Genomic DNA, 12,462 nt, shown 5'->3' with positions numbered 1-12,462 from the left:
AGCAGACCTATAAAGCTTTGGTTTTTTCCTATTTGCGTTTGGCCGTAGTCCCACCTCTGTTTCTTTAATTTACCAGTCGACTGAAAATCTCAGTGTCTACCGCCAAGGTCGGTCAAAGAGAGAAAGCCGAGCCGAACGAGAGAGTTTGCGTGGCGGCCGCTCGCTCGGCAACCTTGTGCGGCCGGAGCGAAATTTCAGCGTCAGTCTCAACCTGGTCTCGCTCTCTCTCTCTTTTACCCTCTCGCGCACTCTCTCACTCTCCTCTCTCGATCTCTACTCACCTACTACCAAGCTTTCATCACCATGTCGTAAGTCACCGATCACCGAACCAAACCGAGGAGAATGGCACCTCCCCATTCCCCACTTTTTTCCAATCGCCGGACTAGAGGACTCCCTCGCTGACAAACCCACTCACCCACACACGATGTAATCGCAGTTCGTATGCCGCCGCTGCCAAAGATCGCTTGACAGGACTCATCTCCCACTTGACCGCTCAAGGCAAAGACGCATTGACGAGTCAGAACCCGGACGACGTCGTCATCTGTGCCGCCGTTCGTACCCCGATCACGCGTGCAAAGAAAGGTGGATTCAAAGACACGTGTCCCGAAGATTTGCTCGTCGCCGTGTTCAAGGGGGTCGTCGAGAGGAGTCGAGTCGATATCAACCTCGTCGAAGAGATTCAAGTTGGAAACGTGTTGCCTCCTGGAGGAGGTGCGACCGTTGCACGTATGGCTCAGCTCGCAGGTGAGAAGCACCCCTTTTCTTTCTTGTCTTTTTGTTCTTTGTGCAAAAACTGATCGTCTTGGGATTTCAATAGCCGGTTTCCCCAGCACTTCTTCGATCTGTACTTTGAACCGACAATGTTCTTCGGGACTCATCGCGGTGAACCACATTGCGTTGCAAATCGCTGCGGGACAAATCGATATCGGAATCGGTGCTGGAGTCGAGAGTATGACGATGGGTTACGGTGCTGGAGTCATGCCTGAAAAGGTACGTTTGCCCATTCTCGCTATGAGAGGTTCGACAATGTTGTTGATGCACAAGTTTCCTCGTTTCTACAGTTCTCGGAAACCGTTCTCGAGCACGAAGCCGCTGCTGACTGTCTCCTTCCCATGGGAATCACGAGTGAGTTTCTTTCCATTGATCCCAAACCTTGTCGATCTTGGTGAGATTGATTGATGTTTCTGACACGACTCTGTAGGTGAGAACGTCGCTGCTCAGTACAACGTGACGCGTGATGCCCAAGACGCGTTCGCTGCCGCATCGTTCCAAAAAGCCGCTGCTGCTCAGAAAGCGGGCAAGTTTGATGCCGAGATTGTCGCGGTCAAGACTAAAGTCGTCGACCCCAAGACGGGAGACGAACACGAAATCACAGTCTCGCAAGATGATGGTATTCGAGAGGGAGTCACGAAGGAGAGTTTGAGCAAGTTGAAACCCGTCTTTTCCAAGACGGGTTCGACCCATGCTGGAAACGCTTCCCAGGTACGTTCTTGGTTCGCACCGACTGCGACAGAAACAGTGACCCTGACGATCGCGCTCTTGATTGAAAATTGTTTCAGGTTTCGGATGGCGCCGCTGCTGTCCTCCTCACTCGTCGTTCGAAAGCAAAGGAACTCGGACTCCCGATCCTCGCCAAGTTCTGTTGCTGTGCCGTTGCCGGAGTCGAACCCAAGGTTATGGGTATCGGACCCGCGTTTGCGATCCCCAAGGTCTTGCAGAAGGCTGGTATCTCGAAGGACGAGGTTGACCTGTGGGAAATCAACGAGGGTATGCTTGTTTTCTCAATCTCGTTTCGTGTCTCGAAGAAGGAAACGAGCTGACTTCTTCGATTGTTCAATTTTTTTTAGCTTTCGCTTCGCAAGCTGTCATGAGTGTCGATACTCTTGGACTCGATTACGCCAAGGTGAACCCGCTCGGAGGTGCGATCGCTCTCGGTCACCCGCTCGGAGTCAGTTTCTTGTTCTCTTCCTTGCCTCGTGTCGACAGACGCTGCAAATGGGTCAGAGATAGCTAACCAGATACGGATTTTCTTGTGGGAAAACAGGCTACCGGAGCTCGTCAAATCGCGACCGCTCTCTCCGAGGCGAAACGTTCGGGAGCCAAGATTATTGGAACTTCGATGTGCATTGGAAGTGGCATGGGAGCCGCGTCCATCATCGTCAACGAGCAATAGTTCCTGTACCTCCGTCTACATCTCTTCTTCCCTACAGCAGTAACGGTTCCTTGGGTTGTCAGTTTTGAAGCCCGCCCTCTTTGTACAATGTGAAAGAATTTTCGAAAACATTTTTATTCGCATCGCTTTCTCGACGGAAGAGATCATGTTTACCTGCATACAAGAGAGAACTTGGTGAGCTCAAATGAGACGGAGTCGAGTGACTGCCGAAGAGGTTGCATTTTCCCCCCCCCACTCGGGATTTGCTTCTCTTCTTCCTTCTCCCCTACACTCTCGACTCTCAGTCTCGCGCTTTCTAACCGCCCGTTCCGTTCGGACATCCACTTTACCTTCGAAAACAAAATGACTATCATTCACATCGTCTTGACCAAGTTGAACGGTCAACAACCCGAGAACTGGAACTCTGACATCTCTGCAACTGGTCAAGCCATGGTCGGTAAGTCCCTCGTCTCCACTCCAGCTCCCTTGCATGACTTTCGTGCTCCTTCCCAGAAAGGAGCGAGCGAGAAGTGCCAAAGAGATGAGACACGATTGATTATGCTGACGTGCCGGTGCCGCGGCTTTGCTTTTGTGTCTCTTTTTCGGGTCATGCGTAGGTCGAATTCCTGGATTGATCAAGTGTGAAGTCGGGCCTGCGCTCGAGAGTACGAAATGGAGGACTCAAGGTTGGGATCAAAGTGAGCCAAAAACATACAATCCATCTCAATTTCTGATATTGACACCATGTGTTTTGCAAACAGTGTTGTATGCAGAGATTGAAGACGAAGAGGCTCTCAAAGCTTATGCGGATCACCCGGTGCACGTCGAGTAAGAACGCGATCCGACGTTTCAGATCGTCTTTGTCCTCGGTAGCTGAACATTTTGTTTTGGGTGGTCTAGGTACAAGAACAAGACTTCGCCTTTCACAACTGGTCAGTTCCCATTTGTCTTCTCCGATTCATATCGAAGGAAACAGAATGTTTCTGGAAGCATTGGGGGTCATTCCATTCAAACTTCCTCAACCTCCGAGCGAGACTTGGATCTCCTTCGGCTGGGTTTCGCGAGCCGAATCGAAAACTGACTATCTTGCGAAACTCGATATGTAGATGTTCTTGCCTTTGATCTCGTGGTATGAAGAAAACGTATAAGACAAATGCAACGGTTTTCAACATGACTCGTTTCGGAGCGAGATTCTAAATCGCACGTGGAGAAGAAGCAACACGATTTGCGTTGAGGAAGAACGCCATCGAGGTCCTGTGCGCGAAAGCGATATCTCCGGAACCATTCTCCGAAGCGAACGACCGCGAGGAAACAGCAGGAGACATGAGATCTGATGGCGAGAAAGACGGACGTATTTATTCTTCTCGTCCGCACACAGGTGGCTCAGTCGAAAACTTTTAAACGAGCGCCAGGAGGCGCGATATTCGAGGATTCACGTCCAAATGTTTACGCCAAGGGTGAGCCAATCGATCGAGCTATCGTAGAGCAATTCCCTGGACTAGGTGATTCTGCTGGAGCAAGTCAGACCGTCCGGATGCTGGAGCAAGTCAGACCACCCGGATCATCTCGATGCTTACAAAGGACGACCCCAACTACTGCCCGTCAAACCATGTGAGGCCGGACTGAAGTGACAAACTTTGCAAGAGCTCTACCAGAAGCTGAGCACGAAGAGAAATACGGGAGACTGAGGTGACGAGAAGCTAAACAGATAGACAGATTGCGACAAAACTTTTAGACGGGGCACAAGAACCTCTTCACATACAATGTCCGACCGTCCGCCGTTGAGATTCCCGCTCGCGGTACCGGGTAGGGCGTCTAGGTAAATGAGAGGAACGTTTCGGTATTGAGAGGTTCCCGGTCCGCGCCCTTCAGGACCATGGAGCAGGATACTGAAAAACGTTCGCTTGCGACGAGGATCCTGAAGGACGGGAACCTGCATGGAAGTGACTCACCACGGTCGAAGCGGAGGCGATCTGTATATGTTCCATTCAAACAGGGTGCTCAGCGGCGGTCGCAAGTATGCAAGGATACCCCGACAGTTCGTTCTAGCTGACCCCGTGATGCGTCAGCAAGCGTGTGATCGCCTCGCCAACGGCGTCCAAGTGGGGTTGGACCGGCGACTTGTGATATCGCATCACCGCGTACAGCAGTTTCCAGCGATATTTCGAGGTGTCCGTAATCCACATATAGCCGTACTGATGCTGCTGCGGTTGATTCGCCTGCCAGACCTGCGAGTTGAGCCTTATGGTGATGTGATCGGAAAGCTTCGTCTCCCATGCGATAGCAACGAGGGTGTCCCATTTCGCTATGAAAAGGCTGAATGCGGGAATGACCTCCATCGTTTTGTCATTGCCAAAGAGGCAGTCACACTCAAGATGAGCACGCTAGATGAGCTTCGGTCCTAGGAGGACCAGGTTCCTGCATTTCACCGACTCACGAAGGTTTCGTGACGCTGCGCGTTCCCAGCGGAGAGCACGACTTGTATGGCGCGCGCAATCGCCGATGGGTCCCAAGACGGTTGACCCGTGGATCCCTTCAAGAGCCGCCAAACGACTTTCAGAAGAGCGTAGCCTGCATCCCAGTCCTCGAGTATGGCACTGGAACTGCCTCCAGGGAGCGCAGCGCGTTGTGCTTCAATCTCGGCGTCAACCACGTCTAGGTGTGCAGCAGCGGAGGACATTCGTGAATCGATCGGATAGAGGCGGAAGGTGAAGAGAGATGAAAAGAGGCGAACAAGCAGATCTGACATTCGGGGGGACAGACGGTCAAAGCTCGTGCAAGCTCCCTCGCGCGCACTGAGCACATTGTCCGAGGTATCGGACTCCGGGCCCTGGAACCGAACAGGAGATGTCCGAAGCATGTGTCTCTTCCAGATGGGTCTACACGAGAGCCGTGTTCGGGAAAATCTAGCAACCATCCTGAGATTGCCATGACGTGGAGGGGAAACGGAAAGAGCTACAATTTGGGAAAAGGAGGTTGATGAGGTTTCCTTCAAATCGACTAGCGAGTAGGGGAGGAAGGTTTGCGAAACGACGCAGAGGAGACATGCGGGACCGTGAAACGTGACGAAAGACAAGCCGTAAACCAGCGTGAGAGGGGGAGCTAAACAATCCGGAAGTGAGAAAAGCGAAGTCGAGAAGCCGCACAGCGGGTTTCGAGAGGTTGATGCCAGAGAATGCAAAGGTAAAGGCACATGTACTAGTGCGAGAACGAGTCTAATTGACCCATCGCCAGGAAATGCTGCACAGAACATGAACGTGAGCCTTTCATGCGAACACGGTTAACGGCATAGATCAAACTTCTTGCTCACTTCAAGACACCGGTAGCTTGGTCTCCGATCGCGTCAAACGCACCGACCGACAAATCGAGCGAGTTGTAGTTGGCACAGCCTGCGAAAAGCAGCGCACAAGTCAATACCCGGCACTTGCATCCGAGTCGATCACAAGGATCGCAACATACCTGGGCAAGCATCTGCGACGGTAGCGAGAGTAGTCTTGCCGTTCGCAAGGTTCTCGATTTCTACGGTACGTCCACAGTCGGGGTTGTTGTTGGACGAAGTGCCGTATCGGTCGATTTGGAGTGCGACAATCTTGTCACTGTCTTGGTGAATCTTGCCGCATGCTCCATAGCCACCCTCTTGGTAGAAGAACTGGAGAGGCATGACGGAAAGGGTGAGTATGCAGCTCGAGATCGAGAGACACGTTCGATAGACAACTCACCGTGGCTTTTCCACCGGTGATCCAGTCACCACTGCCCGTTCCGACCGAGACAGATGCAGACACGAGAGGTGCAGCAGCAGAAGTTGTCGTGGGGGCCTGAGTGGTCGTTGCGGGCTTGACAGCGAGTTGAGGGGCAACGGTTGTGGTTTGAGCAGCAGCCGAGGTAGTAGTCGTCGACGAATACTCGGCGGCATCGGCTTCGCATTCCCAGTCGTCATCGTCGGAGGCGTCGTCGTCACCGCTCGAAGCACTGCCAGAGGAGGGAGACGAAGAGAAGGTAGGTGCCGGGCCGGGGGTCGTCAGGGAAGACGATTTTTGAACAGCGTTCTGCTTGATCAGGATGGTCGGTTCGGCGACCGATGAAACCGACAAGGACGAAGCGGCCACTTCGACCTTGGTTGATACAAACTCGGCGATCGAGGACGAGGCGGATTGCGAGTCATCCGGGTTGACCTCGGCAGAAGTGTCCCAGGTAATGGCACCGTCGACGCACATCGTACCCGCTGCGACGCTGCCCATGTCGGTGCACCGGTCACCGTCACACAGCTCGAACGTTTTCGTACTCGTGCATTTGAGGACGGCTTCACCGTTGCCCCGCCTGCTCATCCGGTTCGGTCCGCCGCGACCGCGCTGGCCGAGTGCACGCGATTTGAGCATGTCGATGCCATGGTGAGGTTGACGACGCGAGAGATCTCGAATTGCTTGATGCGAGTAGTGCGAATCGAGAGCGAGCGCCGAGGAAGCGAAGGACAAGGCCGCGACAAAGGAAACGAGGGATCCGTGCATCTTGGAAGAGCGAGCGAGATGGGAACAAGGAGAGCGAAGAGGAAGAGACTGTGAGATAGAGGAGGTGCAAGAAGTCTGTCGAGAAGTTTGAGGCCGGCTGCAAAGACGCGTAGGGACAAGAGTCAGCGGACAAAGCCCCGCGAGGCGACCCCAAGGGGAGAAGAGCGGCATACGGACCTCAAAGTCAAGACTATGGGGAGAGTACAGAAGCCGGAAGAGACGCGAATGAGACAGACGTGGAGAGGTAAGGAGAAGAGGAGAGAGAGAGAGCGCAAGCGTGCGCGAGCATAGAGAAAGTCGCGTGGGAAATTCGCGGGCTTGGCTGAGGCTCGCGCGCGCGCGCGATGCCACCATCAAGTCGCGCCTCGTCCCGGTCTCTCTGCAGCCCATAAGGTCCGAATCCGATGCGTGGGACTAGCTGACGGTATAGTACGCCATGTATCTCAACTGTGACGCGTAAGGTTGCCTCTGTCGCGAGAACATGTCGAGTGAAACGCGTCGCGGCTCGTAAACATTCAATAAATTGTTGAGTCACGCTTCTCTGGGCGATCTCGATACAACACGGAAGCACAATTATCACAATACTCCGCACAATAGAGCTGCGAGAGCCAATGCGACTGTGCTCAATGGCTTGCATGAAACTTGAGCGTCGTTGGCGGTTGTCGCAGGGGCCCGAGACGACGAGGTTGACGGCACACTCCTCGACGACGTTGGCACTTGAGACGTCGAGGATGACGCAGAAGAGTTCGACGAGCTGGTAACAGGAGAAAATTGATGCATGAGTCGAGGTTCGCAGGAGTCGACATTCTTGAACCTGCTCGCTCACCTGAAGTCTTCAAGGGCCCATCGAAGCCTGCCAGGATTCAACAAGTACAGTAATCAGCACGATGCATCGAGGGCTGAAAGTTCTGTGAGCACTGACCCCGCTTCTACGTGAGCCAAGTGAAACTCGCTTTGCCACGCTGTAAATCGGAACAAGCTTAGCAGACATTCGGCAGGATGGTCGGGATGAGTGCACTCACTCTCGTTTGTATGTCCCAAACTCGTCATCCACATTCTCCCGTTCATCCTCTTGGCCTCGTCCGCCGGTCGCGAGCCATTTGACAAGTCGACGTCGAGGTTCGCGTCTCGGTACCATGCGATCGGGTGCGGCGAGCCCTGGTAGTAAGGCGCATCGACTCCGTTCGCAGTCGGTTTGTCCGAGTCTTGGTACGAATCAGGGTCGACGGTTAGGAGTACCGTCGCATTGACTGCTCGAGGATCACTGCGGAAGGAGTACACTTCCTCATAGGTGCTTTCACAAGTGAAAGTTTACAGTCAGCTAGAACCGAGCTGTGCAGAGAGTGTGGAAAGATCCCCACTTGTATCGATCGGGGAGCATATCGATCGTTTCGTGGTTCATGACCTTGGTGAAAGTCTGCGTCGTTACAGGTCATTCAGTCGTGCAGCTCAGTTGATCGCTTTCGATGCCCGCTGACGTACAGCGTTCTGAACTGTAGGGCGTGAGCATGTCAGAGGTAGGGCTCGTACATAAGGGGTCGGAGCAAGACTTACTCGTTGGATGCCGATGGAACCAGCTTCCCATGGCCGTGCCAAACGCCGTATTGTTGAACAGGCATGCTGGATGTGGTAGACGAGTGCTCAGTGTTGTCAAGTTGAGCTACTCGGGAGGAGGCGAAACACTCGAGCTCACCGGTCGCAGCATGTAATCCGACGAGACTCCCTCCAGTCGTGAGCCAATCTTCGAGAGCGGCTTCTCCGCTGCTAGTCAATACTTGGTCGGAATTGCTGAGGAAAACGATCGACTTGAACTGTCGCAAGTTGTCCGAGGTGAATTGGTTTGGGTCTTCTGAGAATGTTGGCATGTAGAGGTTGGTCCGGTCGGCGATACCCTGCAGTGCTTCTATCGCTGTCGGAATTGAATCATGCCGATACCCTGCAGTTGCCGAGTAGACCAGGATTGCTGGCGGTGGTGTTTGCGCGAGCACGAGGAGCGGACTCAACAGGATCGCTCCTGCTGCTGCCGAGTATTTTGTCCGCATGACGATGGCTGCTTTGATCTACTGAGTCGTCGCGCAGCAGAGATCCAAGGGCGTGCGTCGATAAGACGATACAAGCAATGTTTGATGACGTTCGACGCGCATAATAGAAACATCTCTTGCCTCTCTCGATCTCGAACCTGCTCTCAACCCTTGTCGCATCGACGACCCATGATGGACGCTATCGGTCCGACGCAGCAAGGTTCGCTCGCGCTGTCCGACGGGACTCACCTCGCCTACACAGTCCATGTCGCCGACTCGCGACGCACGCGGCAACAGATTGCACTCGTCGCGCATCCATGGGGCAGACTTGGAGGCAACAGGAAGGATCACATGGTCGTCAGCATCTCGCGTGAGCTGCAGAACAAAGGCTACACTGTCGTCAGGTTCGACACTCGAGGAAGCGGCGACAGCGAGGGAGCTCCCAGCTGGACGTGAGTCTGTTCGTGGCGGCAGGACCAAAGACTGTCTCTCGCTCGGAAAGCTGAACAGGGGAAACTCGGACAGCGGATCGACCGAAGCGCAAGATTTCGAGACTATGCTGAATTCGGTGCTCCTACCACTCCTCGAAACGTCCAATTCCGGATCCACCCCTGCTTCGCCAACGAACGTCGATCTCGTACTGTGTGGCTACTCTTTTGGCTCTCTGCTCGCTTCGTTCTGTACCCCTCCGGTTTCGAATTCGCGCTTCACGTTCGACACGAGGTACTTGCTCTTGTCGTATCCTCTCTCGGTTCTGTGGGCCCTCACCTCGTTTCGTTCGACATCGTTCGCACGAGCTCTCGAAACTCGTGCGACCGACCGCAACAAGATCTGCGTCGTGTTCGGAGACAAGGATCAGTTCTCGTCGGTGCTGAAGCTCAGGAAATGGAGCAATCACCTCGTACAATTCGCCGGAGACAACACGGTCACGGTCGTTGAAGTTGAAGGTGCGGATCACTTTTGGGCACGTGCGAGCGACAAACGTGCAGCGTTGGACGGGATCGCCAGTTGGCTCGAGGACATTTCTTGACAGACTGAACAGATGATTTCCCTCTACTTGTCTAGCTGTTGTTGTACTGTACCTGGCAATGCACGCTAATGGAATAAGAACGTAGCAAGTGAATCGATGTCTCATAAATATGCGTGGCCGTGGAGGATCGCCCAGCTGATGACATTTCGGCTCGTCCAACTGTCGCGACTAGTACACAGCGTTCAACAACCCTAGCCATCAAAGGCACTCTTTTCAACCTGGCTTCGACTCTGAAGACCCAATCGCCGCCAGATCGTTCGGCTCGAACGATTTCGTCATTAGGTTCATCATCTCCGACAACGACAGGAGGATCTCCTCAACCTCCAACAGCCCTTGTTACCGATTTTGAAGGATACTTGTCATCTTCTCAGTGGCTCGAACCTCCTCGAACGTTTCCTCCAAAACGTCAAGACCCCACCACCATGTCTGGTCGAAACCCTCGATCGAGATCAACTAGTTCGACGAGTTCGATTCGATATCTAAGCAGCAGCGATGATGATGAGGAAGAGACAGAAGACGAAGACGATTACTATGAGCGTGAAGCTCAATTGCAGTTTGAAGAATCGGTTCGACAGTTGCAAGCGCTAGTCAACCTCGTGGTGGTTCCTTGGGTTTCAAGGTACTTTGGAAGGAAATGGAGTTATGCTCGTAAGTCTCTTCTACTTGTTTACCTCCCGCACGACAGAGCTCTTTTGCTCGCTTGAATGGGCAAGGGAAGAAAACGAGAATTCCAGGCTGATCTCCTGGGGGATCCTTTTCTAGTGTTTGAACGATATCTGCAAGTAGGGTTGGGGAAAAGATTCTTTGTCGGGAATCGGATCAGTACGTGGTTGGTCACGAAAGGATGGCGGTAGCTAGGAAATGGACTCTGATTCGAGCCAGGGCAAATGTCGTATTTGTTCAATTTCAGAAGCATATTGTACAGACAGAGCCCTTCGAGAGGAATGTCAAGGATTCCATCAGAGTCGTGTGGTTTTTAATTTCATGGGGCGAGACTGATCTCGACCTGGACCCAACTTTCCCATACCTGACCTCGCCTCAACAAACTGTCTCTCTCCCAACTTCGATCACCACCTTCTTTCGTCTCTTCTTCAATTCCCAATTCGCGACACCTCGTTTCCAACCATCGTTTCAACGGGTTCTCGGGTTCGGCATCGATCGCACACGTGTGCGAGATGGTTCCAACGGGTTGATGAAACTCGATAAACAATGCTCCGTCTCGATCGTACCCTGGTTGCCTTAGTGGAACTTTCGAGTGTGCACGTTTCTTGGCAGGTCCAGTTCCATCGAGTCCAGGTGCAGAATAGATCTGGACTGAAGGCATTGACGATTTGAACGAGAGTCGTACTCGAGGTCCTTCCTCGAGCTTGCTAGGGGCGGTCAACACGAGTTGAGGTTCGTGCGAGAGAGGGGTTGGTGGTTCCGAGGGTGAAGGGTGCAAAAGGAAATTACGATCTGGGAAAACCAAAAATACAGGGGACAAATGTTCAGTTTTTACGCTCAAATTGGAACAGAGGGGGAAACGAGTCTCGTTTACCGATTCCTACAGCAGGGTACGACTCGCCGATCCTGCGTCCTTGTTTGTTTGAGTAGAAATCATAGTCTTGACCGTTCTGAGGAATCGAATCGATCGATCCCGTTGAGAGCCCTTTCTCGTCGAGCGAGACTAGCTCGGTAGACTGTCGAACGAACCGAAGTCAAACTCGTGACCGTAGAACCGAAGGTAGGAATGGAGATGCGCACATCGATGTAGAGGGTATGACCGAGAATGTCGGGTTCGAGACCATCATCGAGTCGGAATCCCCTTTTTCGATGGCCGAGCGAGATGAGCTGTTATGTACGCTCATACACGAGCAGGTGGAGAACACTTACCAGTGAACGGTCAAGTTGACAGGAGTACCTTGCTCGATTCCGGGATCGGCATCGGGCATGATTCTGCTTCGGAGCACGACTTTGACCGTCCCGACGGCCGAGTCGGGTGCATCGCCTTTTTCCGGTTCGGAGACGACCACGAGGGCTTCGGTCTCGAGCGTACACGGGAACCCGTCACTACCGGCAGGAGAGTACAGGCGAAACATCGCGCTCGCTTCGGTGATGGGAGCGTGTGGATCGGATGCGAGCGGAGGCAGCGGGTGTTCGGGATCGTCGAGTGGGAACAGGGACGAGTCGGGACGGTTGATGCGCGTCCATGGAAGCGTATCAAATCCAGCCTCGCCTCCATGCAGACAGACTGGCCGACAGGAGAAGCGAGTTGAGCGAGATAAACAGGCACCGTGCGGTCTGGGAATGCTCACCGCTGTCAACTCCAGAGAGCGAGATTTTGGCGCCCGTCGACAGTTGCGTCTCGCCAGCTGGAAGCCGGTTGGCGTATCTGGCCAAACCGGGGCGTTCGATCCGGGTCAGCTCGCGGAGTGGGGGAAAAGGCCATCCCAATTGACGGCATCAGCTCTCGAGGTTCGTCAAAGACCTACCTGCCAACGGTGCTGCCGAAGAAGAGTCTCTCGCGATAGGCCTCCTTGTCCTCGAAGCCGACGAGGACATCCCGGCTCGAGCCGGAACCAGAACCGGATGCAGCCGCGGGGCTGACGACGAGCGAGTCGAACGTCAATCCTCGTGGGTTGACCCCAAGCGAAAGGCTCGCAGTCGAGATGGTCTGATGCTCTGCGTTCATGAGGTCGTCGGCGAGATGCTGTCGAGAGCGCTTCGAGGCGCCAGCGCGCGGTGATTCACTCGCGCGCTGCGGTTCGTGGACCC

General features: G+C 53.7%; 6 protein-coding genes across 6 annotated transcripts; 3 read left to right on the top strand and 3 right to left on the bottom strand.

Moving 5' to 3' along the window:
* Positions 1-303: 303 nt before the first annotated feature.
* JCM15063_000122 (uncharacterized protein) lies at positions 304-2,173 on the top strand (the record flags this gene model as incomplete). The annotated part of the gene is made up of 8 exons (XM_076679291.1): positions 304-308; positions 437-744; positions 818-990; positions 1,062-1,125; positions 1,202-1,482; positions 1,560-1,767; positions 1,848-1,948; positions 2,045-2,173. 8 exons carry the CDS (start codon positions 304-306, stop codon positions 2,171-2,173), a joined length of 1,269 nt encoding a protein of 422 aa, XP_076533600.1.
* A 342-nt stretch (positions 2,174-2,515) lies between these two features.
* On the top strand, positions 2,516-3,287 carry JCM15063_000121 (Dabb family protein; the record flags this gene model as incomplete). The annotated part of the gene is made up of 5 exons (XM_076679290.1): positions 2,516-2,609; positions 2,770-2,850; positions 2,914-2,980; positions 3,053-3,084; positions 3,259-3,287. 5 exons carry the CDS (start codon positions 2,516-2,518, stop codon positions 3,285-3,287), a joined length of 303 nt encoding a protein of 100 aa, XP_076533599.1.
* A 2,080-nt stretch (positions 3,288-5,367) lies between these two features.
* Positions 5,368-6,657, bottom strand: JCM15063_000120 (RlpA-like double-psi beta-barrel domain-containing protein; the record flags this gene model as incomplete). Its single annotated transcript, XM_076679289.1, has 4 exons — positions 5,368-5,392; positions 5,463-5,541; positions 5,612-5,801; positions 5,872-6,657. The coding sequence occupies 4 exons, from the start codon at positions 6,655-6,657 to the stop codon at positions 5,368-5,370; spliced, it is 1,080 nt and encodes a 359-aa protein (XP_076533598.1).
* Positions 6,658-7,233: 576 nt separating this feature from the next.
* JCM15063_000119 (ThuA domain-containing protein) lies at positions 7,234-8,699 on the bottom strand (the record flags this gene model as incomplete). The annotated part of the gene is made up of 8 exons (XM_076679288.1): positions 7,234-7,411; positions 7,484-7,510; positions 7,580-7,619; positions 7,680-7,951; positions 8,019-8,074; positions 8,140-8,150; positions 8,212-8,277; positions 8,351-8,699. The coding sequence occupies 8 exons, from the start codon at positions 8,697-8,699 to the stop codon at positions 7,234-7,236; spliced, it is 999 nt and encodes a 332-aa protein (XP_076533597.1).
* Positions 8,700-8,867: 168 nt separating this feature from the next.
* Positions 8,868-10,562, top strand: MIM2 (Mim2p; the record flags this gene model as incomplete). The annotated part of the gene is made up of 4 exons (XM_076679287.1): positions 8,868-9,130; positions 9,204-9,685; positions 9,991-10,356; positions 10,471-10,562. The coding sequence occupies 4 exons, from the start codon at positions 8,868-8,870 to the stop codon at positions 10,560-10,562; spliced, it is 1,203 nt and encodes a 400-aa protein (XP_076533596.1).
* A 128-nt stretch (positions 10,563-10,690) lies between these two features.
* On the bottom strand, positions 10,691-12,379 carry JCM15063_000117 (uncharacterized protein; the record flags this gene model as incomplete). Its single annotated transcript, XM_076679286.1, has 6 exons — positions 10,691-11,163; positions 11,246-11,387; positions 11,452-11,512; positions 11,581-11,938; positions 12,003-12,079; positions 12,180-12,379. 6 exons carry the CDS (start codon positions 12,377-12,379, stop codon positions 10,691-10,693), a joined length of 1,311 nt encoding a protein of 436 aa, XP_076533595.1.
* Between the last annotated feature and the right edge of the window lie 83 nt (positions 12,380-12,462).

This window comes from Sporobolomyces koalae, assembly GCF_050403365.1.
Source record: "Sporobolomyces koalae JCM15063 DNA, S_koalae_JCM15063T_v1_ctg21, whole genome shotgun sequence".
Lineage (NCBI taxonomy): Eukaryota > Fungi > Basidiomycota > Microbotryomycetes > Sporidiobolales > Sporidiobolaceae > Sporobolomyces > Sporobolomyces koalae.
The sequence above is the reverse complement of the archived record's forward strand: the minus strand, read 5'-3'. Positions and strand labels throughout refer to the sequence as shown.